General features: G+C 37.8%; 1 protein-coding gene across 1 annotated transcript in view; it reads right to left on the bottom strand.

Annotated features, from left to right (window-relative positions):
* The window catches only part of LOC107222257 (irregular chiasm C-roughest protein-like), a 90772-nt gene extending 73904 nt beyond the window's left edge, over window positions 1–16868 (bottom strand). Inside the window, exon 1 of the mRNA XM_046744866.1 lies at window positions 14794–16868. Within this exon, the coding sequence (XP_046600822.1) occupies window positions 14794–14906 (113 nt within the window). The 5' untranslated portion in view covers window positions 14907–16868. The remainder of the gene's footprint in view (window positions 1–14793) is intronic.
* Between the last annotated feature and the right edge of the window lie 2765 nt (window positions 16869–19633).

Genomic DNA, 19633 nt, shown 5'->3' with positions numbered 1-19633 from the left:
TTTCTTTTCGTGTTTTTTTTTTTTTCCCCCCCTAGGTAATTCCAATTTCCCGATGAGTTAAAACACAACGATTTCAAATTATCCGCGGTATACAAAAATAATTCCCGATCCACGAGAATCGCGAGTGTGTTTGTCTTTTTTTTTTCTTTCTTTCTTTCTTTTTTTTTTTTTATTGCGACTGAAATAAAAACGTCGATTTTGAATTTGAATGAAGATCGATATTTTTACGGTATGTTTCCGTATCATTTCTTTTTTTTTTTTTTTTTTTTTTATGCCCCCCACAACGAATCCGAACGCCTCGTAAATATCCACGTTTCGGGATTCGAGCTACGCTCAATCCGTTCGTAATATACATATATACATCATATTACAATATATGTATTTATATATGTATGTATAATATATATATATATATATTGTAACAGTGCTGGCAATTCGCAGGGTCGTGAAAACGGAATTGAAGCATGCGTGTGTTTGTGGGTGCAGGATTGGAGCTTATACCGAAGAGCCACAACTTTAACCCCGAAATTGTTTCTCATACTTGTACCGATTCGTATTGCATCTAGTAATATACCATAGCGAGAGTTTGTACGACACGTGAACGTTACGTGACATTTATGCACCTATATTATTATCATCCGATGATGCGATAATTGCTATATATATATACATAGTATAGTCTATTTTCGACGATGCGATTTAAACAATAACATCAACGATATCCTTCCGACTTAAAAGGTTCTATCTGTTCTTCAATATCATAATTCTGCGTGTGATAACGTATAAAAATGTTGTAGAAAAAAGTATTCCTACCATTATTGGAAATAATAATAATAGGTGAAAGAAAATTAGATGATGAAAAAAAAAAAGCAACGCGAATCAAGCCTGATTTTATTACTTTTTCTGTTGCTTTCAATTGTCAAACTCACTTGAGTCAATTGTTGATAAATTTTTCCGAATTGTCGACACCAGCTATATAATCTAACACGGGCCAAGATTTCGATTCTGTTGAGCCGTACGGGAGGCAAATGAAAAAAAAAATAAAAAAAAGAAACAGAGCCGCGGAACGGGAAGAAAAAAAAATCAAAATTGACGCACTCGAGTACAATGAACGTAGAAAAAAAAAAATAAAATATAAAACAGAAGAAACACAATTGATCATGCAGATACAAAAATAAAACTGACAATGAATAACGCGGTAAGATTTTAGGATTTGAAACTAAACGGGGTGTGTAATAAAAAAGCGAGTGACACAAAAAAACGGGGTCGTTACATTTCTCTCGTGTTCCTTCTTTGATTCGTCCTTTTTTTTTGTTTTTTTGTTTTTTTTTGTTTTGTTTTTTTTTTCGCCCGAACGAAAAGAAGAGAGGGAAAAAAATAAGACTAGAATTGTTCGTGGTTTTTGTTTTTTTTTTTGTTTTTGTTTTTTCTTTTTTGCCCGTAGTAATTTCGAAGCGAATGAATGGAACGTTTTTGTTTTTTTTTTTCTCTACTATCATCCACCACGCCTCGCGCTCTAATTCGGTGTTCCTCTTCTCTTCTATTCTCAGGCCCCCACCTTTTATTCCTCACCGCCTCAAACGAAAGAAATGAAATATAATATTCCGGCACGACCAACCCCGGCTGCATATATCCCCGTTCCATTTCACCAAATCCCCGGTTTTTCTCACCCACCCTTACGCGCAGACCGGCAGCAGCAGCAGCAGCAGCAGCAACACACGCAACGCAACGTAACGACCCTTCCGCCGCAACCGCGAATGGACGAGAACCCGGCGAATCCGACGGGAATACGAAAAGAGAGGGTGGGGGGGGGGGGGGGGGAGAGAGCTGGTTGATGAAAAAAAGGGATGAACGGAATAAAATAAAAAATAAAAAAAAAAAAAAAAAAACAGAGGGAAGGAAAATACCAAGCAGGCGAAAATTAGGAAGCGAAAAAACTGTGAAAAGGGGTGGAAAATCGAGTGGCAGGGGTCAACGGAAAGTAGGGAGGGTATGGCGTAAATGGTGAATATGTATACAGATGTGTGGAACGAAAAAGAAGAAAGGGATGGAGTGAGAGAGAGAGAGAAAGAGAAAACAGGAAAGGAAATCTTGATAAATCACTGGTCGTTCTGTCGGGTTGAAGAGGAACGATGAAAAAAAAAGTACATGTATTTTCAAAGGAACAGTGTTGAACAAAAAAAAAAAAAAAAAAAAGAGTTCCCCTATTTTGCCACCCCTGATTCGACTTTTAAAGAATGGAGAGAAAAAAAAAAGTGTGCGGCAGGTATCATCCCTTAAAACACATGATCAATTAGGTGCCATTCTCGTTGTTTTATTTATTTTTCCGGTTTTTCGTTTCTCTTTCTTTCCAGAACGAGGTTGGAGTTGGTAACGTTACTTGAACGATGCATTTTCATGGAAAAAAAAAAAAAAAACAGCAACATTCAAATTCTTGAAAATATAACGACGTTCCGAGCTGCAGACTTAAGGTCGTGTAGTACTTCTACCTTTACCGATCGAGCAAACTCAAACTTATTCTTCTTATATTAAATAAACAAACGAACGAAAAGAGTTATGAATAACTTTTCCAAACTCCGTTACAAAAGAGCGATGCACCGTTGAAATTTCAACCCCTTCCGTTCGTTTGTTTATTTAATACAGGAAGAAAAAAAATTGCGATTTTGCTCGGTCGGTAAGGGTAGGAATACCACATGACCTTAACCCTCATTTCACTTGAAAATAAATCGAATGATGAACGGTGCCGATTCGTTAACATTGATTTCACGCGATTTCCACTCATTTCCATCTCATCGTGCGAATTTCAACGATATCAATCTCGTTTTTTCAACCATTATTTCACTCTCATCCGATTTACTTTCATACGCAATTCCGTCAAGAAAGGCTTATAAATTTTTCAACACTTCCTTGAGTTATCGGCCCCTCGTATACATACATATATACATAAATATATACGTATAATTTATTTTTGATCCCTGCAAAACAACAACCTACGTAACCAACGCCGTCTAAGACCCTAAACCAGCGATCCATAAGGTATGTATGAAGGTACGAGCAAGAAAGGAGTAGAATAAGGGCGGGAGGGGGAGGGGGGGGGGGGAGAAACATCAAAATAAATCAAGTTTCGCGGGTTGTGCGTGGCGCATGCATGCGCGGCATGTGGGGAAGAAAAGAAGGCGGAAGGACTGACCAAATTTCACCTTCTGGGTTGTTTTAATGCCTCCAATTCCTCGCCGACTACATATATATAAAAAGGTATAAGGAAGCAAAAAAGGAATCCCTTTATCCAAGAGGCTTTTTCTCTTCCCCCAAAACGCGTTGTTCGTTAAATTTCCATTTTCGTAATTTGTTTTTTTTTTTTCTTGTCCCCTGTCTCAGAACTTTTATCCAACAAATATTTTTCACCTCTTTAAAATATCAAGTACTCGCAGTACCATGTACGCTTGAATTCTATATTCATAGTCATTCATTTTTACGAACGTCGTCGGTTATATTTTCTACGACATATAAGTCAATATTTTCGTATTATTTTTTTCGTTACAAACATGTGTAAATTGTTGTTGCTGTTGTGAAATTACTATCAGCGCGGGTGGCAAGTTTGATTATCTTCACCGCGTGGTAAATCGATTGTCAAACTTCGTAGTCTGTGCGCAATAAATATAAACAAGTAAAGGGAGAAGAGGAAAGTGAAAATAGGAAGGTAACGTAAGTCGTTGGATTTGCAGAAGAGAAAAGAAAAGAAAAGAAAAGAAAATAAATAGAAAGGAGGGCAAGAAAATAAGAGGAGATGATTTTCCGGGGAAAGTTTTACATGCTCTTGTTTCACGTATCAGGGATTATAACTTGATGCATATAAACTTTTTCCCTTTTTCGATTACCCTAAACTTTCATCTCTCACCTCCTCGTTTCACCTAATTTTCCTAATCCTTGGCTCGAGAGACTCGCTTCGCATCGAGGTGTTGCAATTAGTTTCAAAGTGCGACAGCCTTCTTCAACGACGCGGCTTGCCGACTTTGATATATTGCAAGAGATTATCTCTAACTGTCGGATAATCGTTGCGTCGCATTTACCGCCTGGATATATTAAGTTATGCGTATATATATACATATATATATATATATATGCTGAAAATGAAGAAAATGAAAAATTAGAAGAAAAGGAAAAAAAAGCAGAATCCTCAGAAGTAAGAAATTAGTTAGACCGTATACCGTAATAACGCTCCTGATTAAAAAATGTAATTTTACTCGATTCAATTTCAATTCTCATTCATTTTGCTTTTCATTTTATTTTCGAATCTTTTATTCTTCCATATTTCAAACTAGCAACGAATGTTTATTCGACCCGATTCGTGTCACGACACGCGATAAAATCTGTGCGATTAAAATACGAGGAAATTATTTATAATTTTCTCCTCTGTTGCGTTATATCCCCATTGAAGGGGATTGAATAAAAAGAGACGATTACGAAAAGCGATTTGAAGAATTGCGATCGCCTTTCCGGAGTCGGAGAAAAACGATATGTGAAATAAAAATGGGAAACAGATGCGAGAGGTTATCGTCGTCAGGGTTGAACGTCGTTCGTTTTGTCGTGAAACGTTCTATACACGTACAACCAACGACCGCTTTTAGCGATATTAAAAGCTTAGAGATCAAGTAGGTAACGTGTACATCCGTGAAGTGGTGGAGTTAGAAAAAAAAAAAAAAAATGCAGGGTGAGTCATACATACTATGAAACGTAATCGCGTTTAAATAATATATCACATTCCACTTATTGCAATAACTTTTCACGTTACCACAATTACAATGATTTCTCAGTTACTACAATTAAAATGATTTTCCAGTTACTGCAAATTACAATAAATTTTCATTTCCTGCAATAACTTCTCATGTTAGCAGAATTACACTGATTTCCCAGTTACTAGAACTTGCAACAACTTTCCACTTACTGCAACAATTTCCCAGTTACTACAATTAAAATGATTTCCCAGTTACTACAACTTACAATAAATTTTCATTTCCTGCAATAACTTCTCATGTTGGTACAATTTCACTCATTCCCCAGTTACTACGACTTGCAACAACTTTCCACTTACTGCAACAATTTCCCAGTTACTACAATTAAAATGATTTCCCAGTTACTACAACTTACAATAAATTTTCATTCACCGCAATAAATTCCCAGTTACTGTAATTAAAATAACTTATCATCTACCAGAACAACTTTCCATATTACTAACAATAAAATATTTTTCTAATTAATTACTGTTGAAAAAAAAAAAAAAAGAAAAAGAAAAGAAAAGAAAAAAAGAAAACCAAATCCCTCCATCTATCCGTCCATCTCTCTCGGCGTAAGTTCACTCACTCGCCGGGTAGCTCGCTCAGTGAAGGAAGGTTGGTTCGCGAGGTAACAGAAACGAGGGGCGAAATTTTATTTACTTTCCGGGAATCGATAGGGGGCGCGAACCCCCGGACGAAGCGAGCAAGCAAGCAGCACCAGCAGCAAGGGGGGGAGAAACGACGGCACCGCGAAAGCGCCGCGACGCCGACGTCGACGTCGGTCGTAACGTAGTCGTCGGGTACGTCGCGTCCCTCTTTTGTTCCGACACAGAGGCATCCACCTTCCTCTCCCTCCCTCCCTCTCTCTCTCTCTCTCGCTCATCTCCTTCTCTCTTTCTCCGTCCTTCTACTCGGTCGGTTTCTTGGCCTCGTATAGATGCCGCGGAACGCTGCTCAGCCATTCGCTCGGTGAATCAAATCAAATTCACCGGCCCGGCGCCCCGATAGACACATTATTTATCCAAACAAGCATACACACAAGTACGTACACGAGTTTCGTTCGGGTCCCTCGACGCCGCGTCGCAGTTTATGCTCCTTATGCGTTTATACGCGCAAGTTACGCACGCCTGTGTATTTTTTACCTATACACGTACATAAATATGCCGCACGTAGCGTGTCGCGGCACGTAAATCGTGCTGGTCGTACATGACGTTGTGACGTGTATTGGGAGAGAGAATAAAAAAAATATAAAAAAAACGTACCAAAAGATTCGAGGGGTGAATTCAGGGCCGATTTACTTCGAACCTGACCTAACCCGCAGCGGAATTGTTATTATAGTACAGCGTACGATCAATCCTTCCAAAAGCATCTCTTGTGCGAAAATTTTTCGCCGAGTACATTAACGTGCAAACTGGCAAGTAAATTTCACTCTGGAACGTGGAAAGTATCAGCGTGAAAATTTACGTTCCGATAAGTACCGGGAACGATAAGTGTCGTGGGGAAAAAAATTTTAACCAAAAGAAGTGAAATCAAAATCCTTACCGCCTGGTACATAATTTCTGCGAAAAAATTTACTGAGAAAAATTTCATTTGTTATAGTAGCTAGAAACATTCGCGATGCAGTTGATGCGAATTTTCGAGGTTAGAATCTCAAATAATTGAGAGGTGGTGACTCGGAAAGGTTCGGGAAGCATTTGTTACTGGGTCGGAAAGTTGATTCCTCAAAAAAACAGTCGGAATTTAATGCTTACGCTCTTTGAGAATTCAAACGTACACATTTTGCGTAAGTTGGCCGGCCTGCGTCGCAGACAAGAATGAAGATTTTGCCCACCAATGAGATTTAATTATTTCGCGCATGCGCGGTTGATTTTCAAGTTTCAAGAGATTGTCCCGGTATATAAAGTATTTGACTAAACTTTCCACATTCATTCATAAAATAACCGCAATCAATAAATATCGTCAAACAAAATTCGCCTAATTTTTTTTGTTATTGTATCAAAAAAATTACCGCTTTTCCAAAATAACAAATCCACACTACTGATATGGATTCGCTTCGACTAAATATCGTATAAACGTTAACTTGAAGCCCACATCCGTATAACCCGTATACAATTCATGCGTAATTCTTACACGATTTTTTCTACCCAACTTTGTTCCTCCAAACAAGTTTTAAAGGTTCCATTTAGGTATAAAAATAAGCCTGTTAAAATTTCACCCCCTAATACCAACACATTAAGAGTTTGCGCATCGCACTTTTCTATATTCCATAACAATAATATCGAAAAAATGATTTTTGCTCCTTCTGATTTTTATAACTAGCTAACGAAGCGTCGCAAAGAAAATTCACCGAAATACTTTTTTAGATAACAGAGAGCTCTTGAAAAAAGTTCTCTTACACCATTCCACCATAAATCTACACTTTCAAAAGTTACTTAACGTCTTTCAAATAACTTTTGCAATAGTGAATTTATCAGAAAATAGTAACAGATCTTCAGAATATATACATAATAATATTTTCGCCGTGTAGACCAAAAGCTTCCGTTCATGGTAATAAAATAGTGCGTCGGTCACGTTTTTTGTTTTTTTTTTTTTTTCAAATTTTTAACCAACTTTGCGGGATGCGCGACCGCCGATCTTGATATCACAGAAGAAAGAAAGAAAGAAACAGCACTTTTACAGTATTAATGAATGCTCTTGTACCAACGCAACGCAACGACGACGAGGACGACGTTAATCGCGATCGTCGACGTTCAGTCTAGGACGACGACATCGAGGACGTTGCAGGAGCACCTATATAATCAGCAACAACAGCGGACCTAAAGGCTAATAACCCTGCGGCAGTTATCTAACATGAACAGCATCGACTTCTCGGTACAACGAGGTAAAACAACAACAACAACAACAACAACAACAACAACGACGACAACAACAACGACGACAACAACATCATCTCATCATCCCACGCGATTATAACGTACCTATGCCTACGTTTATATGTACGGTGCATTCCACGCCAACTCAACCTGGGTCTGACAATTGATATATATATATATATATGGTCCTTATTCAGGGTGTTGACGAATTTTTGGCAGACCATCCCCAAAATCAACTTCAAATAATTCGAAAACAATCGCCTAATTTTTTCAAACTTTTACATCGAATCTAAGATGGTCCGCATTGTGATCGAAGTTTCTTATGGAAATTAACATGGGTAAAACTTTTTCTCTCAGTATATATTTTATTGCAAGAGTGATGATGTTCCAAATAATCTGTAACCGCGAGGTTTTGGTGAGAATTAGTGCTACTGGGAAAAAATACACATCATCGTACGCGGCAATCTAGACGAATTGCACAACCTCGAAACCTGACTTTTTTTTTTATTTAGAGGAAGTGCAATTCGTCTAGATTGCCTCGAACGATGATGTGTATTTTTTTTTCATACAGCGTCGCTAACGCCGACTGAAACCTCGCAGTTGCAGATTGTTTTTGGAACATTATTACTTTCACGATAAAATATATAGTGCGAAAAAAAGTTTTTCTCACGTCATTTCCATAAGAAACTTCGATCACAATCCGGGCTATCTCAGACTCGCTGTGAGAATCTGAAAAAATTTGGCGACTCTTTTCAAATGATTTGAAATTGATTTCAGTGATGGGGCGGTAAAAATTCGTCAACACCCTAAACAAGGACCACCCTAGTATATAATATACACACATACTCTGACGCTAGTAATTTTACAAACCAAAATATAAGCCGCGCGTCGCGTTAAAGCGTAGCTGAAAATTAGAATTTCACTTCACCGCGAGTTGAAGCAAGGAAAAATAAAAAATAAAAAATACCGACCATCGGTTTCAGACACCCCCGTCAACCTTATCTTCTTGCGTCATAATGTACGCATCCTGCACGTCAATATCGTACATATAATACATGTATATGTACAGTAGTACGTATACGTCACGGACCATTTACGCCTGCTACGCGTGGTATGCAACCCGACACGCGTCACTGATGCCTGTCTGACTGACTGACTGACGATCCGATATTTCAGAATGAAAAACGATTGGAAAGAGTCGTTGAGGGGGGGAAGGTGGGTGGGCGAACAAAGAGAGTAGATGAAAAGAAGACGATGGGGAAAAACTGGGATAGGTATCCAATACCATCTTACACACTTGTTACACGTAAATTATGTATAACATATACACACACACACACACACGCGAGGAGAAGATTCATCGATCAATGCATGATCGCCGATTCGAACGTGACGAATGTCCGTTGTTCTGTTTTCAAGGATCCGTCGATAAAAAAGAAAATTGTAAAATAAGGTCGAGACAAACTCGTGTAAGTCGTATTAGTCGATGCCAATCGTCTGGAATTCAATTAAAACTGTACCTTTTTTTTTTACCTAACCCCTGAGGTTGAGAATTGAAACGAAGAAGAGGAAGAGAGAGAAAAAAAAAAAAAAAGACAAGGTATTTCAAACAATAGAATTTCAACTGGAAATAACCGATTACTTTTAAGGAATTTCAAAGCTAATTACGTTCCGTCGTATCGCGTCGTTGCGCGTGTTTCTTCCTCGTCTCGCGGTAGCGGTAAGAAAAATAAATAAATAAATAAATAAATAAATAAATAAATAAATAAGTAAGTAAATAAATAAACAAATAAGCGCAATCGTTCGTCAGATTTATTTCCAATTTTTAATTTCTTTTTTTCTATTTGGATATTCGGTTTTTATGTCATTGTATAATAACGTAAACAGAATTGTAATTATGTATGAAAAAACAAAAAAATTTACTTCACGACACTGCCATATCAACATGTTTCAAGTGTGTGCGCAATTTACGAATCATCGATGTCGAAACAATGATTCCGCACTCAAGTTTCAAGAAGCTCATTTCATTTTTGCGTTTCAATGAACTGGAGAAAAAAAACAGAACAAGAAAAAAAAAACAAAGACAACAACGTCTTACGCGGTTTCTTTTTATTTATCTATTTTCCTTTTATTGTTGTTGTTGTTATTATTATTATTATTATGCTTTACAAAATTACTCGTCATCCGCACTGTTGGAAATGATTCGTGAATTTACTACACATTTACTTACCGTTGAAAATTGACAAATTTCGTTTCATGCGAATAAAAATGATCGATTTGAGCGAAAGATTGTAAGAGAAACTGCGATAGAGTAATTTGAATTTACAATATTGTGTTGGTAAATTTAATGTATTGTTTTGTAAATTGAATAAACAGCGAACGTATATACGGTGAATTCACTGTTGCGTAACCGAATAAAACATCGAATACGTTTCCGTACAAAAAAAAATTTTAACAATGTATTTTTATTACGTATCGCTGCGATTCGAAGCGGACCGACGAATAAAATATATCGCCGTTCCTATCTATCGGGCATAATCGCTATTAGACACACAATTTATGTATAAATAATTTACACCATGACCGAAAATGATTCGAACCGATCGATCGGTTGATTTATTCGACTTTTTGACCGTCGGTGTATCGTTTATTCAACATCGCTTCAATAATTTAACGAACAATTTTAAAGTCTGCGTGCTTGAATCAGGGTTGTTGGTGCGAGTGAAATGAAAAATAATTGAAAAAAGTTTGGGGTCTTTTGTTTTTTTTTTTTTTTTTTTTTTTTTTTTTTGTTTTTTTTCCCCAAATCAACGAATACGACAGACACGTGAAAGTCTTCTTTCACCGGCTTGTATCTTTCTATTTCTATTTTTAATAAATAAAAGTTGCCGAAGAGAGAGAGAGGGAGAGAGAGATTTTTGTCGTTTAAGGAGAGAAACTCTGACAATGAGAAAGGAATTGCATTCCGGTTCGTCAAGTACATACCTAACCCCAACTTGAACCCTCGGCTAACCGTCGTTGGATTTAATTGTAATTAAATCACCTGCATCACCTCATCTCCGTCTATAATTCACTTCTTCGATTCCCTCTATCCGTATCTCGCTACCTCCTTTCTTTCTCTTTCTCGGTTTTTCTCTCTTCAAAATGCATTGAGGGGCTCGTCTAGCGTAAATACCGTTTCTCATACGTTGTTTGGATATTTTTTTTTTGTTTTTTTAAACGAACCATTGAAACCAAGTTTCTCATCATTTTCACATTATATATACATATGGGCTATTCCGCGTCAACCGGATCAGTCATCTCTCAGATATTTTTTTAATTTGGCATGTGGATTGTGTAAGGGGAGTTAGATTTTTGTGCCAAAGCGCGAATCTCATAATGCAAAATTCGATTTTTTATTAACAATAACAAATTAGACTCCCATTTTTTTCAAAAATTCATAACTTCGGCAACAAATCAGATACAATTTTTTTTTTTTTTTCAAATTACGCGGAAAGCTCCATAGAATTTAAAAAAAAATACGAAATGGTAAAAAAAAGTTGTTATCAATTGTTTATTTAACAATTAATTTTTCAAAGATTTTTAAAACAGTGACCGACACGATCAAAAAATTTTTTTTAAATTCTGACATGTTCCTTGAACTGTACTACAACCTGTGAATTAATTCCAGAGGGGTGTTTTTCTTCGTTTTCGAGTAAAAAATCATTAAAGGTGTCGATGCGCATGAAATTGCGGCGCGTCGAGTCTCTACGTAATGGCGGGCGGCCGGTTGCCGTCCACCGCTACCCCGCGGTGGCGTCGCAGCGTTATTTTAGAGTCATTTTCACGATGTAGGACATGATTGAAAAATCTGAAAAAAATACTGTACCTTCACAAGGCCTGCTCAAAGCGATAAGTGAAGTTTCAAGAATGTGTTTTTCACCGTTTTTTTATTACAGAGATTCGAAATTTGGTGGTGCGTAACTGTTATTTTGAATCTCTGTAATAAAAAAACGGTGAAAAACACATTCTTGAAACTTCACTTATCGCTTTGAGCAGGCCTTGTGAAGGTACAGTATTTTTTTCAGATTTTTCAATCATGTCCTACATCGTGAAAATGACTCTAAAATAACGCCGCGACGCCGCCGCGGGGTAGCGGTGGACGGCAACCGGCCGCCCGCCATTACGTAGAGACTCGACGCGCCGCAATTTCATGCGCATCGACACCTTTAATGATTTTTTACTCGAAAACGAAGAAAAACACCCCTCTGGAATTAATTCACAGGTTGTAGTACAGTTCAAGGAACATGTCAGAATTTTAAAAAAATTTTTTGATCGTGTCGGTCACTGTTTTAAAAATCTTTGAAAAATTAATTGTTAAATAAACAATTGATAACAACTTTTTTTTACCATTTCGTATTTTTTTTTAAATTCTATGGAGCTTTCCGCGTAATTTGAAAAAAAAAAAAAAATTGTATCTAATTTGTTGCCGAAGTTATGAATTTTTGTAAAAAATGGGAGTCTAATTTGTTATTGTTAATAAAAAATCGAATTTTGCATTATGAGATTCGCGCTTTGGCACAAAAATCTAACTCCCCTTACACAATCCACATGCCAAATTAAAAAAATATCTGAGAGATGACTGATCCGGTTGACGCGGAATAGCCCATATATATATATATTGACATTCGAACAAACTTTGTGCATTTTTTAGAAACGAAATAGTTAATTTAACCTAACGTATATCGCCTGATAGGAACGTATGTGAAAAAAAAACGCTGTAAAAAATTGAGCAGGATCGGTTTAGTGCTTTTTGAAATATCGCGTCTACACTGTTTATTTTTTTATTTTTATTTTTTTTCACACACGTCCCTACGTCGGGCGGTTATTTACTATTTCGTCTCGAAAATATTGACAAAGTTTGTTTAAATGTCAATAAATAAATATAATGTGAAAATTATGACAAATTTTATTTCAACGGTTAGTCTTAAAAACAATACCCAAACGAGCTTTTAAAAAAAAAAAAACAACCGAAACATATTTTCTAATAATTCAAACTTTATACCACGTGTATGTACGATATTAATGTGTACAAACATTTTTTATTCAATAAATAAATGCAGCAGCAGCGTACCATTGATACAGTTTAAGAGACGAGATGCCCGTTAGTGGAATTTACGTTCCGTGTAACAAACTCGCGTTATCGACCCCTCGGCCAACCTGACCTGACCTACATTATCATCGTTTAGTTATTCGATTTAGTCGTCTTATTTAACGCGGTATATTCTTCACTTATCCTCCCTCGATTGTAACACGTGTGAAAAACCTACCGTGGAATGATGTTAATTTTTTTTTAATTTTACAATTCATTACTACCGCATCAGGTTTTTTCATCTCTCACACAGTCTATGAAGATCAATTATATCGTTTGACGAGTCTGATTGTTTCAACGAATTTTCATTTCAATTGCTTTGTCGATGGAAGATTTGTTCAGAAATTCATATTTCAGGTTAACAATTCAGGATGACGATGATGATGACGATGATGACGATGAACAACATCAACCTCATCTTCTGTGTTTTGCGCGTTTTTTTTTTACAGATTCATTCGCTTAATATCCTAAAACTCATTTTCGCCAGTTTTTTTTATCGCGATAGTTGGTCTCGAAAGAACGAAGAGTCGAGACTTTTGCCAATTTTCAAATCAAAGATACAACGTAATTAATTGGCAACTGTACCAAGCTCTGATATTACGTACAACAAAGTCGAGGGGTAAAAAAAAAAACTATATGGAAACAATGTATGTACCATTAGTGAAGAAAAGATAATTCCGGCGACATCAACCGTGACTCGAGTATCAAAAGGTAGAATTTGAAACTATCTTTGAAGAGACCGAAATGTGAGAGGAGAATAATTTCACACGATACGTGGAAATCAAAACAAAAATGTAAAAATTGGCATTTAATGTATGTGTACATATGTATCTGTAATGGTGGTTTCTTTTAAAAACTTTTTCTTTCTCCTTACGTACCCTTCGAAGTTTTTATCCTCAAACGAAGCCTAGTGAACCGGAACTAAGATTCTAAAAGAAGACTCATCCGGTTTGAATTCTTCGAACACACTGACCGAAATATATCAAAAACTATGCAAATTGGAAAGCTGTTTTTGGTATCATTTTGCAGATAATCGAATTTTCTATAAAACTAAAAAGTCAAGACTGCCATATACGCAAATGTTCATCTTGTATTCGATACGAACGATACGAAAATGAAACTCAAAAATAACTTTCCAACTTGTATACTTTACGAGATATTTCGGTTCGAGTGTTTGAAAAATTCAAACCGGATGAGTCAAGTTTTACAATTTAGGAATCGAGTTCCGTTTTCACGAGACTTCGTTTGAGGCTGAAAACTAACTTTCGAGGGGTACGTGAAGAAGGGATAAAGAAAAAAAGAAAAAAAAAAGTTGAATAAAAAAAACCACCCTAGTATCTATAATGCGCGTATAGTAGAAACCTCTTTCAACTAATCATCGTCCTGGTCTAAAGAATTTTAGCTTGTTTCAGGGAGAAACATCCAGCCGTCGGCAATCATTGGGGGAAAAAAAATTCTTGGGGCACGAAATTTACATAACGCGAGAAAAAAGATTTCTAGGGATTTTTTTTTTTTGCCACAAAAATCTGAACACGGTAATTGAAGTTCGTAACGTCGACCCAACTTAAAATTGTAAGAAAAATAATGACTACTTTGCAAGTTTAAAACGATCGAAGTGTAGTCAATTGCTCGCGTCGTTACATTAACCTAAAAAATTTCATTAATTTCATTTTGAAAAAGTATCGCGATTACATTCGGATTCGCTACACTACACGAGAATACCATCACAAAATTCTCCACTACAATAAATCACGCACCGCCGCCGAATGCGAGGCAAAGCCAGAAGGATTAAATCAACTTCGGGGATTTCCGCAGACCTCTAGTGACAATAACAGCAGAAAAACGGTGGCGGGTGGGGAAAAAAAAAAACAAGATAGAAAAAAAGAAAATCCCTAGGGATCGATATTAAGCAAAGGGCAAATAATCGTTGAGAATCGAAGGTGGAACGAAAACGTCGACGAACTTCACATTGTACGAGAATAAATAAATGTAAATGCGCTAATTGACAACTTGCCTCTGGTTTCTCCGTGCAGGATGAAACGCCGTCGTTGTCGTCGTCCTCTTTCTCCGATTCTCGATAACTTGAACGGGTCGCGCTGCGATTAGCGACATATTCACTTCGTTCATTCAAAGACACCGAGGGTGCGAGAGAAAGAAAAAAAACCCACTCTCGAATATCACGAAATCACCACCAATCCAAAACAGAAAGAAGATTGCAGGTAGCGCGGTTTGTTGAATCTTCGGAACAACACTCACAGAATCACCACCGAAACCGTTGCGGCATTGTCGTTGTCGTTTATCGCGCAATGGCAACAACGATCGTTTCTCATCTTTTTTGCGAGGTTCACTTTTTTTTGTTATTCTTTTTTTTTTCAATCTTTTACTTCGAAATTGAATTTTTATCGCATCAATCCGCGAGTCGTGTATTAATAAAGGCGTGTTTCTTTCGTTTTATTTCTTTATTCACCGCAACGATTGTTTTCCGTTCATCGAAACAATCGGCCAACTTCACTCAGCTCGAATTCAAACGCGCGCGTTTCGAATTTCAACGTTCACACGCGAAAAACACCGTCACTCGGCGAAAACACGAAAGAAAGAAAGGAAGTAAAAGAAAAGAAAAAAAAAACACACACAGACACACAACTCCCAATAATTCCGCAGGGAGTTTCTTCGCTTCGTTTCTGTTTCGTATTTCACACTGTATCGCCGACGTTGGTCGGGGACGGACTGATCGAAACAATCTGCCTATATAGGTTAATCCGTTCCGTTTATCTATTTTGTCGTTGTTTAGCAACAGGTTATAGTAATAATGATAATATCAAATCCGATAATGATAAAATTCAATCTACAGATTTAACGAAGATGAAACACAATAGGTATAATATCGAATTAACAACGATAATTACAGCGAATAGAAGCGAATATCGTCAAGGCAAAACGCACACCGACTTTTCCTTCTCAAGAACTTGTATATTTTACTTAACAGAACGTTCTTCTTCGCTGTACCCTCGCATTCGCGGGATATCATTAGTGTTTCGTTTGTTTTTCCGTTTCGTCTTTGCGTAATTAATCAAATCCGTAGCCAACTTCTTCTTGTTCTTATCACTATTATTATTTTTATTTTCATCACTTGCGCTGCATAAACGATGAATTTCACCGGAGATATATATATATATGTGTAAATTTTACGACGACGAAGAGGAAAAAAAATAGTACCGAAGAAAGAACACACTATGATCAAACACACCGCTATGTATCGAATGAACACGAATGAACACAAGAATAAATCTGCATCAAAACTGTGTTGCGACGATGAAAAAAGAATCGAAATAACCGAAACAGCTGCCGATCGATCAATCCGATGAATTCTCTAAGAGTGGGGATGATTGGACGGTGCATGGAGTAAAAAAAAGCCGGCGTTAGAAAAGCCCCGGGCGATGAACGGTCGTCGATGATGATTCGCTAGTTAAAATCTCGTCGTCGTCGTCGACGTTGTTGAAGGTGAAAAAGGATTCCCCGTTGTTCATATCGAAGACGACAAAGCCGGCTCGAGTCCGAAAGCGTCAGCTCTCAACTCTTCCGGCCTATAAAGGTAAGCAGAAAAATTCGAATATCGAACATCGAACGCGAGTCATGGGAGCAGGACGACCGCTACCCTCTGTCCCGTAGACGAATCGCACTTAGCTTGAAATATCAACAACATCACACACAGTTGCACAATATCTTCATGCGGTGCGTAATCGTTAGTAATCCGTACAGATGCAGGTGAAGACAATTTTGAACAACACGCACTCGTCACGTCACCGTCATCACTTGGCTGCTCTGTTTGTTTCTACACGTACTTCGTGTGGTTTTAAGAAAACAGAAAAAAATAACGATTCCTGCCCCCCCCCACCGCCGCCACCAACTACCGCCAAATGGTCAGAAAAACATTCGAAACTGTAACGATAATTAAACACGATCGCGCAACAACACGACGAATTATCACCCAACTTACTCCTGATTGTCTACTTCTCCGTCCGCACGCATTCGCGTTACGCTTGAAATTATACGCGCGCCGCGATGCACCTTTCTCTCGACGTACGTACGTCGCGTTGCACCGCAGGTACGAGACTGACGTTCGCCGAGCGAGCCCCCCCCCCAGACGACCCAGTCAACCGCCCCCCTCCCACCGCGCCGCTGCCGCCCGGCCGCAGTCGTGGGGATCGAGTGGGGGGGGGGGGCAACGGGCGCGACACACGCGCGAGATCGGAGTGGGGAGTGGGTCGCGTGGCGGTCGAGGTGGAGGGGGGACGCGCATGCGCCGAGCTCGCGACTGGCTCATATAGCTTCGAGAGCGAAGCGAACGGTCGTGCAGCGGCGATCCGCGTCGCGTCTCGTCGTTTTCAGTCGCATGTAGGCGGCCGGAGGATTATTTATGCTTACACTCTTTCTCTCTCTCTTTCTCTCTGTCGCTCGCTCTCGCTCTCCGCGCGTTCAACGATCAAGATAATAGGAGGTTTTACAAGGGGGGGGGTAAGCAATTACACGATCGCTTTGCCGATTCTGTTCTAGATGTTTTAAGCTGCCTCTGCTTGTTGCTGCTGCTGCTGCTGTTTGCTGCACCCGCAGAAACCGCCCGAAGAGATCGTTTTTTTTTTTTTTTTAACGAAGGGGAAAGACGCGTGTGTCGTGACAAAAAGATGACGATTTGTGGAAAAATTTTATGTACAATTGATCCTTTCGAAAATTTTTATTTTTTTTTAGGTTATGTCATTGTAAGTTTAACCGTTCGAGAACGTACCGGGTTAATCCGATTGTGAGACCCGTATCTTTTTCTTCTATAACGGTAATTGTTGAGATAATTTCTCTTCGTCCAAAATTTTTTTCTCAGATATTTACGACTGATATGTTTATACTTCTGAACCGCGCTATATTATATTCTAAGAGACAGTGAAAGTATAACACTGAATTTTTTCAGGTACATACATCGGCTTCGCAGGTACATTTGAAACGATATCGCATCAAAAATTGGACAGGGTCACTTTGACCAAGATTGTTCTCAATGATCGAAAAAATAGTTGGGTTGAGCGAAGAGATTCGAACATTTTTCTTTTTTTTTTTTCGATCGAAAATATTTCCTCATCGGTAATTAGAAATTGATTTATTGACGCGAAAACGTTCGCGCGATGATTTTGGCGTGTAAGTCTAGCGTCCGTTGTAGGGATTCATCGGTAATATAAAAAAATCAAATTGTACGGTTTCTTCTTCTTTTTCTTCTTCTTAAAAAAAAAAAAAGAAAAATTCCTAAAAATCATCTACTCTTCAGCGCGTCACACGAGTCTCCCCCCCCCCCCCCCCACCCCTTATCGGCAATTTTTGTCGGGGAAGGAGAAATGGTGGTTGGTTTATTTTTTTCGTTGTCGCAGCATTTTTGTTTTTTTTTTTTTAAACCACACTACACGAACGCGTCGTCCACGAGGCTGAGGTTTCTATATACCTGCGTGGATCCGTGTATATATATGCGTGTACCTATGTACATACCTGGAACACCTTATTTCGCGGAAACATAACGTGTTGGATGTAATATCCCGTGATCGGTCGGTTTTATGGTGGAATATTACTGACCGTACACGCAACCTGCTGAGCTCACGGCTTCCGCTACTTTACACTTGTTTTTTTTTTTTTTTTTTTTAGGGGTGTAATAATAACGTTGAAATGTCGCAGAATCCTGAGAATTTTTAAGGGATTTTCATGTCTCTTGGTAAAACCTTGTGCGACCGTGTATGAAAATCTTGCGGGGATTTTTTCTTACTCGATAATTTTTTAGATTTAATATCAAGTATAGGATGTACGGAATTCCTGACCGCTCGATCATTGGTTAGAGGATTTTTAGGCAACGAAGATAATTATTATTCGAGTTTTACCGATGAATAATTACAGCAATGTACAGGTAAAATTTCGGTTACTTTGACATCGAGCTTTACAGAATTAATCTTGAACTACCGTATTCTAGTTAAAATATGTTTTCAATATCTGTGACAGTTTTCTCAATCCTAAGTCTTTGTAAATAGCGTACATTATCCTTAACTGTCTTATAATTCGGAAAATTTGATCTAGCTTAAACCCAATCTTATAAAACATACCTACAAGTCGACAAAGCTTGAACAAACGACGAATAAATAATAACATCCCCAATGATGTTGTGACGAAAATTGTTTCTTCAATATTTGAAATCTTGGAATTAACTTTTCCCCGAAATTCTTTTACGATCTAACAATTATACAACTGCACATTTATATCATATATTAATAATAGTTATTTACAATAAACATTTGAGAAAATGGGTAATTTTTCTTTACATTCGGAGTATCGTTCCGATTTCTACGAAAGCAAACCTTATCTAATAAAACTATGTTTTCATTTATCAAAAGACTCGGAATTCGTGTTGATCGGTGTAATCAATGTAGGTTAATGAAAAATTCTTCATCGACGATGTCATACGGAATTCCTTCTCACGACTAGTGTCACTGAACAGTATCGCCATCTTGACGAAACTCAACAGCTATATAACAATAATTTAACGGCGCAGACGTTAATTAGAATCGATTCGTATAACGAAACGCTTTCATAAAGCACGCGACAGACTGCAGCGGCAGTAACAGCAGGGTTCCCTCTGTCTGGTAGGAGCATACATACCTATATATATATATATACATATATATATAATATCATAGGTGCACAGTGCATACTATATATTTATACGTACATCTATAATAACGTATATAAATCTATCGAATCGACGAAATGAATGTAACGTACGGTGGGTCCAATTCCGAATGATGCGTAAATGCGATCTTTCTTAAAATAATATC

Source organism: Neodiprion lecontei, chromosome 7 (genome assembly GCF_021901455.1).
Source record: "Neodiprion lecontei isolate iyNeoLeco1 chromosome 7, iyNeoLeco1.1, whole genome shotgun sequence".
Lineage (NCBI taxonomy): Eukaryota > Metazoa > Arthropoda > Insecta > Hymenoptera > Diprionidae > Neodiprion > Neodiprion lecontei.
The sequence above is the reverse complement of the archived record's forward strand: the minus strand, read 5'-3'. Positions and strand labels throughout refer to the sequence as shown.